At 32.2% G+C, this 14,360-nt stretch overlaps 1 protein-coding gene across 1 annotated transcript; it reads right to left on the bottom strand.

The window, feature by feature from the left end:
• Positions 1-3,730: 3,730 nt before the first annotated feature.
• On the bottom strand, positions 3,731-6,606 carry Smp_133760 (hypothetical protein; the record flags this gene model as incomplete). Its single annotated transcript, XM_018789071.1, has 2 exons — positions 3,731-3,860; positions 6,602-6,606. 2 exons carry the CDS (start codon positions 6,604-6,606, stop codon positions 3,731-3,733), a joined length of 135 nt encoding a protein of 44 aa, XP_018654551.1.
• Positions 6,607-14,360: the final 7,754 nt, after the last annotated feature.

The raw sequence follows: 14,360 nt of genomic DNA, 5'->3' as shown, positions 1-14,360 counted from the left end.
AATTAGTTTACAGCATAAAAGAATAAACCTAACTTTTGACGAAACATTGTGTTGAATAAATGATCCAACAAACCCTGGTAACATTACACCCCCCTTTTATTTATTACATCATTCACTATTTCAACTCTTTCTGAAGTTTAATTATATCATTATAATTTTTCTTCATTTCATAGCTGACTGATTTCAATTCATATCTTTCTTTATTACCATTAATCTATTTTCAGTTGCTTCATTACACAATCATCTAATGTTTCTTAACTCTATGAGCTCTAATCACTGATTCAATGTTCTGGAACTTTCCCTCCCAAACTTTATTTATCCGAAACAAAGTTTTTATGACCTTATTAACTTTATTGAAATCATAGCTACATCACCCTCGTATACATAAGTATATCAATATCTCTAATAAAGTTGATTTTAAGATACTATAGTTTGTAAAGCAGCTGATGAGAACCTAACAAAATAAAATGAATGCATATTATTCTGCAATAAACTTCACTTCTGCTCTCTTTAAGAAATAACTTTTAAAGTAGGATCTCATTTTTGCCTACTTGTAAAGGTTGACTAAAAAAGCAGTTGAGAAGAACTAGACATAATAAAACAGTTACAAAATTTTTGATAAAGCAATGAGAAGACAGAGTTGATCTGAAAAATGTAGTGCATTTGCACCATACATTTCGAATGATTTGGTCACATATATACATGTCAGAGTATTTTATATGAAGATTAATAAAGGTCAAATAAATTATTAAACTATTATTCTTCAAATAGAATTCCATGCTAAGTATATGTGTGATCCGATTGTTCGAACTGTTTAGCGCAAACACATCACATTTTTCAGATCAATTCCGTCTTTTCATAGCTCTATCAAAATTTATAAAAGGGACCAATTGCTTTAAAGTTGCAAAAATGTTTAATTATGACCTGAAAATTCATATTAAGGCTGCGGGCTGAATATCTAGAATCTACTTATAATAATCCAACGGAACAAGATCATGTTTTATTCATCCACAAATTTGCATGTTCTCAATAATTGGAATACTTTATCATAATGAGTTATCTAATGGGGTGCCAGATTCTGAACAATCTTTATTTAAAAATCAAACAGTCTACCAGTAAATCATCAACCAGATGGATTTTTTTGATAGGATAGATGTCTATATTAGTTTGAGATCTAAGATGTAGCATAAGTTCATTGCATTCTGCCTCTATATATTTGATCTCAAAACTGATATCACCCGTTGCCAAGTTTTCAAACAATGCTAATTTGATTAACGACCGTAAGTGTAGGATTATTAAGGAGTCTATTGAATTCTGTCATCTGCCAAATATTTTCTCGTCACTACAATTGCTTATATTCAATACTTCAGATACGATTTAGATTTTTAGATTTTATGCTTATTAGTTAATGTTTCAAACGGACCAAACAATATGCAACACAATCTATGAATAGTATCATGTTCACTATGACGTTCAATGACTGTTTTGAAATTAAGAGGTACACATAGGTTAACAAAACTTACTATATCTGCAGCTTGCAACTAAGCTGTTAATTCTTCTTATGATCACTGGGCCACCTTAGGATCACGTGATATTGATGAATAGAATATCTATAAGGTAAGGTCCTGAGGTTTCTTTTCTTACTTTTAAACAGAATGCTCTTTTGCGAAAGGCGTTAGTTAGTTATGATCAGTATGCACAGCAAAACGTAAAAGTGTCTTCAGGCGCTTTACTCTTCGTAATTGAAGATTTAAAAACTTAGGCATCAAATATATTTAATTTTGTCGTGGGTTGCGAATGGAACATAATAACTTCATTTTACTGATATAACTTGAACAGTCATTTAAAAATTTATTGTAGAATGGAGTGAGTTATCTCACTATTTACTTTCTAAAACGTGAAAGCTGGTTACATCACGTTGATGCTTATATTTATTTATTTAAACACATAAATATTGGTACAAGGAAACACCAGATACATATGCGCCGCACAAATCTCATTCCATTTGTGTGAGGGCTGTGATACTGCCCAGGTACCCAAACTGAAGCAGGTGGTTTTCTTAGGGGCCCATACCCGGAGCCTTTGACCGAAAGATCTGATCCACAAGGCAGTGGAGCATCGTGAGGAGATGCAGTCCCATGGTAGCCGGTGATCAACAATTGATTCGTACGCCATTCGATCCTTCAGGATACTGGGGCCCATGTGCACCATTGGTTTGGAATCAGGGTTTTCCAACTCCCCTAGGTGGACTCGCCTTGTCCACCAACCCGGTTAAAGCGCCGTGCATTCGCTTTTCGTCCTCTCAATTTCGTAAACAACACCCCCGCCGCGAGAAGGCAGTGAGTAGGACTTCCCTGGCAGAGGCTATATATTCGCTGGCCATGTGAGAGCATTTTGAGAGGTAGAGCGGACTCTCCCCACTCTCGGCCGTACCAGGGCATTTGGGGGTCCAAGTGAGTGCGAACGCACGTTGATGCTTAGCATGGCATCCAAGTTGCGAAACAAAATTTATGATAATAGTTTCTATCTTTTATCGAATTGCTTATTTAATTTCATTAATGAATTTGCTTAATGAGAATCATAAGCAACCTTCCATTTATTCATCAATTTAATACCTGTGATGAAACTGAATCAAATTTCTTGCCTTGTCACTTTTACAGCAATTTAGTAAACTTAATTATTTGCCCTGTGGTTAATCCGAAAAATTCAGAGGTATTCCATAATAAATACCTTGTCCCCATTTTAGACGATTATAATTGGTCATAAATGTTTCGAATAATTAGTGAGAAAACTGAAATGGAACAATTATAGGTTAGTCGTCATTAGGACATTTTCCACGAAAGCTACGTTCCAATTATATAAAGCATAAAAAATATTGGACTGGAGAAAGCAATAAAAACGTTTATGTTAAAGAATTTAAACGAAGTTATTCCCATGAAATACTTGTGCTTTGGGTTATCCCATCATTTTGAGCAGTACAGCAAAAGTTCAATAACCCCTAACGTACGTTCATTATTGATTATCATACAACATTTTTATTTATCTACTTGGGTTTTGAAAAATTAACTTGATTTCAATGAAAAATATGCAAGCCACGATTGATGAAATCAATTCCGGTTTTTTTCTTGTGATGTGATTTTGGCTGGATTGTTAATACCTGAAAAGCTATTTGTTATTTAAGTTTAATGAGCTACCCAAAGTGTTTATATATTACCATCACTTTGTATTAAATCATGTAATGAGTAGATTTAACCATTTCAGAATTATGGAAATTGCCAAAGAGTATCGAAAAATCACTTATAAATATACCTTAAACCAAAATAGTTATGCAAGGAACAGAATAGACTAATGGTATCTAAATATAAATATTAACCTATCTCAAAAATAAAAATGTTCGCCCAAAAGAAACTTTTTAGCTTACCCGTCTGTATCTTAATGACTGTTGTTTTCACAAACAGACTGATACTTGTTAAGACCATTCTTAACAAACATTTCTGAGCGTTATTCAAGTGAATAAGGTCTGATATTTGAGATAAAATAGAAATGTTTTTACTTAGATGTACCAAAATATTTATCACCAGCTAATTAAAAATCCATAAAATACCATCCAAACAGTTTGTAAGAATTTTCAATCATAGTAGTGTCAGATGTAACTGTTAAACAAATTTATTAAGACTGTATTCCTATGACAACAGGTTATTCAATAGTGGCTTTTCTCAAGTTTCAACTTCTATGTGCTGTTAATAATCTTGATGGATAATATTATTCTACAATGTATTATTCTGTAAATTGAATTGTGGGAACGGAATATTTTGATAGTTGAGTTCATGAGTCTATGTAAACTAGACCACCATCGAAAACCTGTAGACATTAGACAGTCGTTTCATCCTAGTATGAGACTCCTCAGAAGTGCGCATCCCGCATGCGGGATTCGAACTCAGGGATCGTGACTCAGGTAAATTAGTTTTAGAATGTATTTCACGCTGCACTACGGATACACTAATTATAACAATGGTGACTCACTGGTACATACAGTACACACTCAAATGAAAAGTTAATCAAACAACGCAGTGTTTTCAGTTTATGACATAAAGAATTCCAGAAAAAAGTTTATAGAGTGACTAATGTATATTAGAAAGTTCTGTTTAATATTTATGTTGTTACACCACGTCACATTATAAAAAACAATTTGGCTTCACAATATTTGATGGAAACATCAATTTCTTGTAAATCCACAGTGGTGGTGAGGCTTGGTTTTTCAAGTTGAAAGGTATTTTAAAACCCAGTCACTTGCCAATCGTGGAAACAGTAATGAATAATATGATAGTATCCTTTAAAAGCTACAAACGGAGGTTGCACACTAAAAGTATAGATATGAATAAAACTTCTATCGAGGCAAAGAAAACTATTATGGAACTAATGCAGAGTTATAAAGTAAAAGTGTTTGTTACGTAATGGTAAACAGAATAAATTCCTTTACATATGAATAATTCTGAGCCCTTTATTTTTAAAGTCATTTTACCAATTGAAGTGTTTAATGAACACCGTGATTATTCTTCCCAGTATTTATTGTAGTTAATAATCCATTGAAAATTTTGAGTTCACATTCCGTTGTTAGTTGCAAGACGTATACCGAATGCGGTGCTATTTCTTCAACATACTCGTCAGTGAGATACAGCCTCTGATATTCTGCAGATTAGTCCCTTTTTTTCTCAGTTTAGCTATAACGTCTGTTAGTTGCCTCTGTTAGTGTATTTTCGTAACAGTTCTTTTATTAACCTTAAATATAAAATCTTGATTACTAGATTTACTAATCGATAAGGTTTTTCCTACAGAATATTGTCAAAAGGTTTATCGAAATATGTGCCAATCAATTTAAACTGTGTCATGTTAAATATACATGATTCCAAAGTAGGAAATGAAAATCTGAACTAGTGATTATTTAACTTATATAAATGCCGCAGTACTTAAAAAGCAGAAAATTAGCGGGAAAAAATGGTTTATTTTTGTTGCTTGTAGTTTATTCCTTCAAGGAAAAACTTTATATATTTTATTTAAAAATTGTCGAAGAGTTAATACAACATTGAGACGTCTGATAGTTCATAGTAATTTACTGAAACCAGTTAATACGAGTTTTTCAAACGGCAAGTACTGCCATAAATACCGATCTCGATTTGATAAAGAATGTGGAATTTAGTTTATTTATGTTGGTTTTAGTTGACTGATGTTAATTAGAAAGGCATCCCAAACCCAGGTTTGCGCCCCAGTGTTTAGAATCGCCCAACGTTAAGATAAGTTTTGCAGAGTCCTAAAACCCCATACGTCCCATTCGCACTACATTCTTGGTGAATGTCTTAGTCAACTACTTATTAAATCTTGGTCAATGCTTTCGAATACAAAATGAGTATAATGAAAACAAGGATTGAACAAATTAAGATTAATGCTTTTTCCACTAACTAGCGTGATATGTTGAATACGTTGTTTTCATACAACAACGTCCAATACAATGTACAGTCATCAAATCAAACATAAATCTGAGCAAAATAAAATTATGTTAATATAAACAAAAGCGACATTAAAATCTCTGCTAGTTAAAGCGTCAACAATTCACAATTATGAAATTGGGATATCTAGGTTAATATGAACCTCATACGTAACATTAAGTTTTGTTAGAAATGAACAACGGATTGACAGTTTGACAAATTTACTGTCTAACACGATGTTACGATTTAAGAATATGCTGACGTGCTTCAACGAAAATCAATACAATAAAATTTATGAAGTCAACCAGGTGCCTTACAACTAAATTTTTGTTGAACGGCTGGATTTTTACTCAAACATTTTGACTGAGTGTCGCCTTCAAAATCAGAAGGAGCTTTAAATCTTGTTAGGAAAACATTTATTGTACAGATGGGATTTTTCGAACCTAAATAATTATAAGAAAATTGTAGACTATTCAACTTCAAGTTCTTTTGAATGGCTATCTGGACTCCTGAGCACTCTATCTCTGTTTACTGTCACAAATGATCCTAGTATTTTCCTAATTTCATGTACAATACAATCAGTTCATATAAGAAAATCTCATTGTTCTGATAAAAAAGATTACAACCAAGGCCTGAAAAACACCAACGGAACCAATCTAACTAGCTATCTCTTTGAAACAACTATGTTTTATAAATAATTAGATTTTCTGCTAATTGGGATATTACCAGTATATTATTTTTATTTATAACAATCTACCCAATACTCAATTTATTTGAAATTATTAAGTCAATTTATGTGTATGTTGAGCGATTCTAAACACTGGGGCACAAACCTTGGTCTGGGATGCCTTTCTAACTAATGACACCTACAAACTACGTTTTAGTAAATTGGAAAAAAAATCGATAAAACTAAGCTCATAATTTATGCACCTACATATATATTTCTTTCTCTGAGGTATAGCTACGTATAACTGTTACGGTTTCGTTAAATATTGTACAAAATAATTAAGAATCCAGTTGACTGGAGCTTCCAGATTATGCATAAGATGTATATATTACTCGTCATACTGACTAATATTTTTTGAATACTCGATAAGAGGAAAATAAACTTGACCTACCTCATGATTTGATTAGGGAAATATTCAGAAAACATTCATTTACAGAAAATTATTTTGAAATTAAAATTTAAAGATTTCACATTGAAATTCCCCTTTAAAAAATCTACTAATGTTGTAACGAATTAGGAAACTTGTTTACTTGAATTGTTTTAGACCAATAATAGTTTTCCTTTCAATATTTTTTTTTGGTTTATTCCGAATGAAGACAGCATTCTGGGATTAAAAGTTAGAACAAGGATTTTTGTGATTGGACCATATGAAAAATGTCATAACGAACAAGCTGAATAGAATCATGTTGTTTTCCGTTTGGAAATAGACTTAGGTGCCAACAAATACCTTACAATATTTTGAAAAAGGCATTCAGTGGTCAGTATTTTCCAAGAAATAGGGCTTATTTTTTCATCTAGGTTCATATAAATGTGGTATGATGTGAAATTTCGCTTTGTTTCAAGTTACACTTCTGATGAATTCAATAAAGTCCAATATCTTTTTAAATTAAAGTGATTATATCATCCATGTAATTTTCATACGTGTGTAATAATCTAAGATAAATTCCTGTGAAATAAATGCTATTCGAAAATGTTGAACAAAATTACGCTTATTTTGCACAAGTAAATATAGATAAAACAACTCAGTGGCCGAGTAGATAACGCAATGGCGTTTGAAGCGAACGATACTGGGTTCGAGTCCCAGAGTGAACATCAACTCTGAGATGCAGGTATATCCAGCTGACCAGTCCGAAATAGGACAAAACGCGCGTATTGGATTCCACTGCTAGCCACTATCCATCTTCGCTTACAAGGCTTGTGAATTTAGGCTATATCGAGGCAATACGCACAGTATGCACATATGCCAATTAGAGACTGACCAGTTGCAGTCCAAAAACATCAATGGGAAGATCCAAACAAATAATACTAAGTGAATTTAAAACAACTTATTGTTTATAACCTATAAGGTCAGCTATTTAAATAAACAATGATATTGCTTTTCATTTAGATTTTATTGTCAAATATAGTTGAAACCTGAATGTACTTTATTTGGTATAGTTAAACAAGCTATTTGTTTGTTGGGAAATGAGAGATCAAATATGTTTTCTTTTGCTTTTAAGCAGACTCATTCCGCAAAATGACCAGTAAACTGGGGTTTGTGAATCAGAGAAAGTTTGTGTCTGTAGACAAGTGATTTTGTAGTGTATGGTGTCATTATACACCTAAATTGTAATTTATATGACTTCAGCGACTTTATTACCTGACAAAATCACTTCACCATAAATAAGAACAAGTTAGATCTCCTAACTGTTTTGTTAGCGAATTAGATACTTTCGAGAAATATTTATCTGAATCCTGAAATTGAGAGGGTCAGGAAAATAAACTTCAATAGTCTTAGCAATAGGATGTTAATATTGTCAGACTTTAGGAACCAGACATATTTGAATGAATACTTCATGAACAAACATGTTTTGTTTCACACACATTTTAAAAAAGAAATTCGGAATTTATATCATATCATGACTAGAGAAGTTTACTTTAGTCGAAATTAAAATTTTTCATAAAAAAATGTATCATTGATCACTTTTGAACAATATCTCAAAGATTGACTTTTCTTAAAACAATATGGGAAACGCTGCAGTGCTTTATAATTATGCAGATCTAAGATAGTTACTTTTAAAAATATATGTACCACAGATATATAAGTGAGAGAGCTTCTTTCATCCGGACATCGGAAAAGAACGGCACTAATGATTGACTTACTGGCCTCTTCTCAATTATATTATACCTATATGTGAACACATAAAACTGGACTATTGTTGTTATTACCATAATGACAATAGTCACAATTCAACACTTTTACTATTTTCATGCGACTTTAATCTAATAATCTGAACTCATCACAAAGGGTGTTTTTTTCCTACTACCTCTTATACGTTACATAAAATTTGGTGATGTGTGGGCAAGAATGACAATGATTGGTTGTTTTGCTGAGTCAGACATGTAGATAGTGTGACAGGTGTTATATGTGTTATATATTCCCCTATCCTGATTATTATCGATTGACTGTTCCTTGTTGTTGGATTGTGTAGGATTTTGGTTTGGAAATATATTGACGTTCTAGTCAGTCTAATCTCGTGTTCTTGATCTGAGTTGTGTTGAAGTCCTGTAGAATAGACACCGGGAGGGAATCCAGTGTAGATGTTCGTCTAAGGTAAATTAGCGTCCCGCAGACGTGTAAAAAGTGAAAGGACCGTTATAACAAGAAACCCTAGAGCTATAACTAGTAACACTTGGTAACAATCCATTTGTAAGTATTTTATGTACATCAACATGACGTTCACCATTATCAACACGGATTATTTCAACCATAGCTTTAACATGTAACCATCAATAAGCTATCTAATGTAACATAATATTTTTGAATGTATAATTTATGAGACTAAGAAAACGTTATTGAAAATAACTATTCGATCAAATTTTATCTATTTTTCGGATAGTCTATAGGGAGCATCAGGCTACTAAAACATTTGTATGAATCAAATACCTTGAAGTTATCTGAAAACAACATTAAATTAACTTAAATACCGAAGGGGAATTATATCACTGGAAAATTCAGATTATTAATCATTATTATTTATAAAAAGCCCACTAGAAACCATGCCAATTTCAGAGAAACAGAGATTTTCTTCTTTATCAGGAGATTATTTCAAACAGCTCCTATCATTTGGAAATAAAATTGAGAAAAAAAATACTTTATCTAATACAAGAACTACACTGAATCCAATAACATACATCGTAAATCACTCATCATCATAACATATATTAGACATCTTCAGAGTTTCAGATTTGCAATCCAAATTTGAAAAATCAGAATATTGTAACAATAAGTTGCCGATTGTTTTTGTATATGTTAGATATATTAGAAACTGCAATCACAAACCAGCTCAAAAACGTTTAGTCCTAGTAAGAATTTCATGACAAATCGATTTACCAATGCTAGTTGATAGAAATTACGGATGCGTAAAATGTTTAAATGATGTCAGGCTTAAGATAGACTCAAAATAAAAAATAAGATGCCCTTTAAATATATACATTTAAACATTATTCTTAAAAATGCAACATTTTTGAATCTGTCGATCGATAGTCTGTTGGCTTCCTTCCTTCGAATTGTCCGTATTCTATAACACATTTCTCCATAAATCACCACTTGATTTCTTACTGGCTGACACACGGTAGATCAGAAGTGTCTATGATGTTGAGTTTTCTCTAGATATCGGGAGTGTGCCGTAAAGCATTAGGATTTGAGATGACAGTGAAATGAGTAGTCAGTTTTTGCCGCTTTTAGGTGGCAACTTTTAGAATATTGGTTTTCTATGAGACTATGAACATAGCTTGAACGTATTTCTTGTCAATTACCATAAATACAACGAAGATCTTAAAAAAGAACGAATCGAGTAAAGAAATTTATCAATGAGCGAAATACAAAGATTGGGTAATAGGGAAAAGCATTTTCTGTAGTCAAAGTTAGAATCGGATTTCAAAATATAAAACTCAAAGCATTTCTTTCTTAAGTAAACTATCCAGACTTTGTGCTTAAAACGTGCTACAATGGTTTTAGATAACTTTCAAATATAAGTGTTCCAACAGATCTGGGTGGATTTTATGAACGATGTAACTGCATCAAGAGAGCATGAATAAAGATTTTTCTCCAACTTTTATTACAATTTCGATTGACAAAAATCCGTTTCACCACATGTTGCAATGCGAGCTGCCACAATAATACCCTCTGAACTCCTTCATGAACCACAGAAATCCCTAATTGAAAGCAAAATTACAATGATCATTGACAATATTTTGAGTTTCAAGAGTACTGTAAAACATTGAGTTGCAATCGAACATTCGACTCAGCAATTATATGACGGAATTCCTTTAAGACATTTCCTATGGAATACAAATCACTCGCCCTGATAACTGTTATTAGACAACTTTAGAGTCTATTAAAAATGAAGTGTCATTGCATAATTTAGCAGATCAATAATCAAACGTATCTAATCTTAACTTTCTTCGAGCCAGATCTTTTGAAATTCATGGACAACTGAACCTATAGCAATTCACCAGTTCGACGCTAATCTCTAAGTACAAAAGTGTAATATTCACTCCTTTAGCTTTAGCACCCTTTCCCTTTTTATAAGTCGTGAGTGCCAATTAAAATCGTGTTCTCCACCTTTTTCTGGGTAAAGTAGATAGCTGTCCTTCATATTTTTCCCAGTTATTTGCCATCTCTAAGACTAACTAACCTAACTTAATCTAACCAAACCTAATCTAAACTTTTGGTTATGTTTTGAATACTTTGTTAACTGGTGTGACGCCTTTATTTTATTCAATGTGTGAAAACTTTTGATTATTTTAATTACTCTGTTAAACGATGCAATAAGATTCCATTTTATAGACTCTCATACTGAATAGATAATCAGTCACTAGAACATTTTCGTAATTCTTCCATGTTTTTCTGACATTATTCTACTAATCGTCAATAATAAGATGCAAAATATGTCCACTGTTGTTTTGAAAACAACAACTAGACATGTCTTCAGATTGTAAGCAACTGAAGGGAAACCACGAAATAAATGGATTCACGCTGTTCTGTTACGTTTGTTATTCATGCTGTATTTAGGTGCACCGACGTAGAATATTGTGTAGAAAATCTATTTCAGGTTAACTGATACAATCATAAGCGAAAATGTAAAGCAAATGTATACCCCTTAGTTCAAGCCCTAAGGTAGACATTGACACCTCGGATTTCGTGTCTCAACTGGTGTTCATCAAAATTATTACAGAAAAAATATAACACTGTTTACTCCAGCGATGATCACCCGAAATACAAATGTATATAGAAGGCTAGTTGTGAAAATTGTATTTCTATGCAATGCTTCTAAAATATAACAGAGTGAATATTAGAAAGAACTGGAAGAATCCTCTTGACACTTCGATCCTATGACAAAAAGAAGTTCGGAAATTTATGTATTCAGAGCTCATCGCTTCCCGTCTAAAACATTAAAGGGTGGACTCTCTGGAAAATTGTTTGTAACATTGGTCCGTAAGATTCCTAAACATATTTTGTGGTGGAATATAATTGTGAATGAATTCATTATGATAATTTCTAATTTTGGAATATTGCAAATACGTATATGTTAATTAAGAACATATTATTGAGATAGACCAAAGATTGGGATAATCCGAAACTTGTAATACATATGTATTGATTTTCAAAAACCTACAATATCTTTTTATACTACCGGTTTTCGGAAGCGGTTTGAGATGAATTTTAATTGGACTGCGACATGTGCTGAACTTTAATTATCCTAATAACTGACCAGTAGCCTTCAGAAACTACCTTAAAAGGGTGAGTTTCCTTTCACTATTTCAGTCATTTGTAAAAAGAGGGAATAGCCTGACAGGTTACTTTGTCAATGCTGTCTGGTTCATCACTATTTAAATAGGTATTCTAAGGCTCGAACAGCAAAGTTTCACTATGTTAACTCATGAGTGGAATGGTACACGTGTCGAGGATTTCATATTTAACTCAATTACTCCGTAAACTATTTTAGAGATGAAAATATGTTTGAAGAATTGTCTGTTGTATTATATTGGGCAGTACTGTGGTTGTTATAATTTACTTTTAAATTTGTATTGCTTGGTGTAAAATAAAATCAAGCTCTATGTCTAGGTCAAATAAACCATATTTCTAAAGAATTATAGTATTATGTTGATACAATATTGTATCTCACGTTAGCCCATTTAGGTAACTATATGTTTAACAAGTATTAATAGGTTATTGAGCTTGGCCCTTCATCTCATTATTTTGAAGTTAATATCTGTTCTTTCTAACTAAACACCCAATGAAAATATATTTGACTAGTTTTCAGTAATGAAAAACGAGTTATCATAGTATTTTAATGAAATCAAACAGCACGAAGAATATTTTCTGGAAATGATGAAATAAGAGCGGTGTTGACGCTTTAGTTCAGTTCTTAATTTCATGATTTATATACTCAAGTCAATAATAAAATTGTCGATTTATCGTTATTTTTCTAAGAAAAGAAACAAAACAAGATTTAACTGTCATTTAGAATATAACAGTTCTAAAATGTTGTCGGATGACAATTCATCACTCAGAGCTTTTGATTTTCGAATTCAGTGAGTGACCTAATTCCATTCAAACCAGATTTCGGAATAAATTTCTGTCAGAATATTTGAGTACAAGTGTGTTATTTAACAATAAAAAACTTCAATCAATATGAAACGGATGTGAGAAGTGAGATGAATTGTACAAGAAACTTTGAAATTAAATCACTGTACTAGTTAGACAATTTCAAATAGGTTAGAGAAATTGATACATTAAGGGAAATAGTAAAAAGAGGTTTCGGAAATAATAATTCAGGAAAGCAGTTTCCTTGTTGAATGAAAAGTTATGTTAAAGAAATTCAAACGTTCATGAAAGATAGACAAATCGATGAAATCATTTGAAACCTGAGGTCGAAACAAGCACAGAATTATTCTAAATGCCATCGCTCGCGAAATTACTTCCCATTTTTAATAGTCAATAGGTTGGAATCATTAATAATACTGAAGATGTTTTTAGTTTCAGAAAGTTTGTAGTAATCAACCGTTAGGCTGAGCGCATCCCATCATGATATTTTCGCAACCATGAAAACTGAGTTGTTCTCGATTTCATTGGTTTTTGATGTCATTACTTAACGAGATAGTGTCAAAAACTATTAGCATTTAGCTGTGGACAAATTTTTTCGGAATGTTATCACACATCATAAGAATGTATCAGAAGTATTGAAGGATATGAAGTTCTCTCTCTCTATCTGTATATACATATACATAATAATCATAGAATGAAGGCATGTCATTCTAGTTATAAAGAGTCAAAATGGTAGTTAAAATTCTCTTGAAAACCAACATACCACTGAATATTATGGAAAACATAGAATCAGGAGCATAATACATGATAAAAAATTCCTTTGTTCAAATTAATCTATAATTCTTATCACAATAAAATAATCAGTAGTGAAATATGCCCCTACTACATACAATTAAGTTACTGATGATAAATGGGATTTCAAACATCCAAAAAAAATCACAGTGAATATTTCGAGTTCCATCTTGCACATCCTAGTTTCAAGTCAAAATTCCAACAACTACTTTTCGATATGTGTGGGTTGGAAAATTTCGTTACCAGCTGAAAGCTATACAAAAGGACATTTCATTGATCCTTGACGAAACATTGTGTATGGAACAATCTTGCAATGTGTTATTTAAAGCCTTGTCTATCAGTTCACAACTAAACAATTGATCAGGATTATAAACAATGCTTGTATTCTCTTAATATTTCTTCAGGTTATTTATTGTGGAGTGAATGTTGTTTGTTAAATCTTAGTCCGAAATTGGGCTTTTAATTTTTACAGTAAATGTTCCAACACTTTCTTCTTATCACAAGGGGGGTTTTTGTGGACATTGACTAATTCTTTATAGCTAAGATCATGAATATTGCGCCACCGTCCACCATTGTCCAGTGCTTCCAGGTTTTCTGTGTTGGTCTAGCCTTAATCGACTCATGAATTCAACCAGCAAATACATTACTTTAACAAATGATTTGCATTAAATTCTGCTCTTTTATCTTAGAATGAGTATTTGTTCTAGATTGCACAAATCGTTTGTGTCTATTTTCCAGTAACACTTAAAGAAATTAATTTTTGGGG

The sequence above is a fragment of the Schistosoma mansoni genome, chromosome W (genome assembly GCF_000237925.1).
Source record: "Schistosoma mansoni strain Puerto Rico chromosome W, complete genome".
Lineage (NCBI taxonomy): Eukaryota > Metazoa > Platyhelminthes > Trematoda > Strigeidida > Schistosomatidae > Schistosoma > Schistosoma mansoni.
The sequence above is the reverse complement of the archived record's forward strand: the minus strand, read 5'-3'. Positions and strand labels throughout refer to the sequence as shown.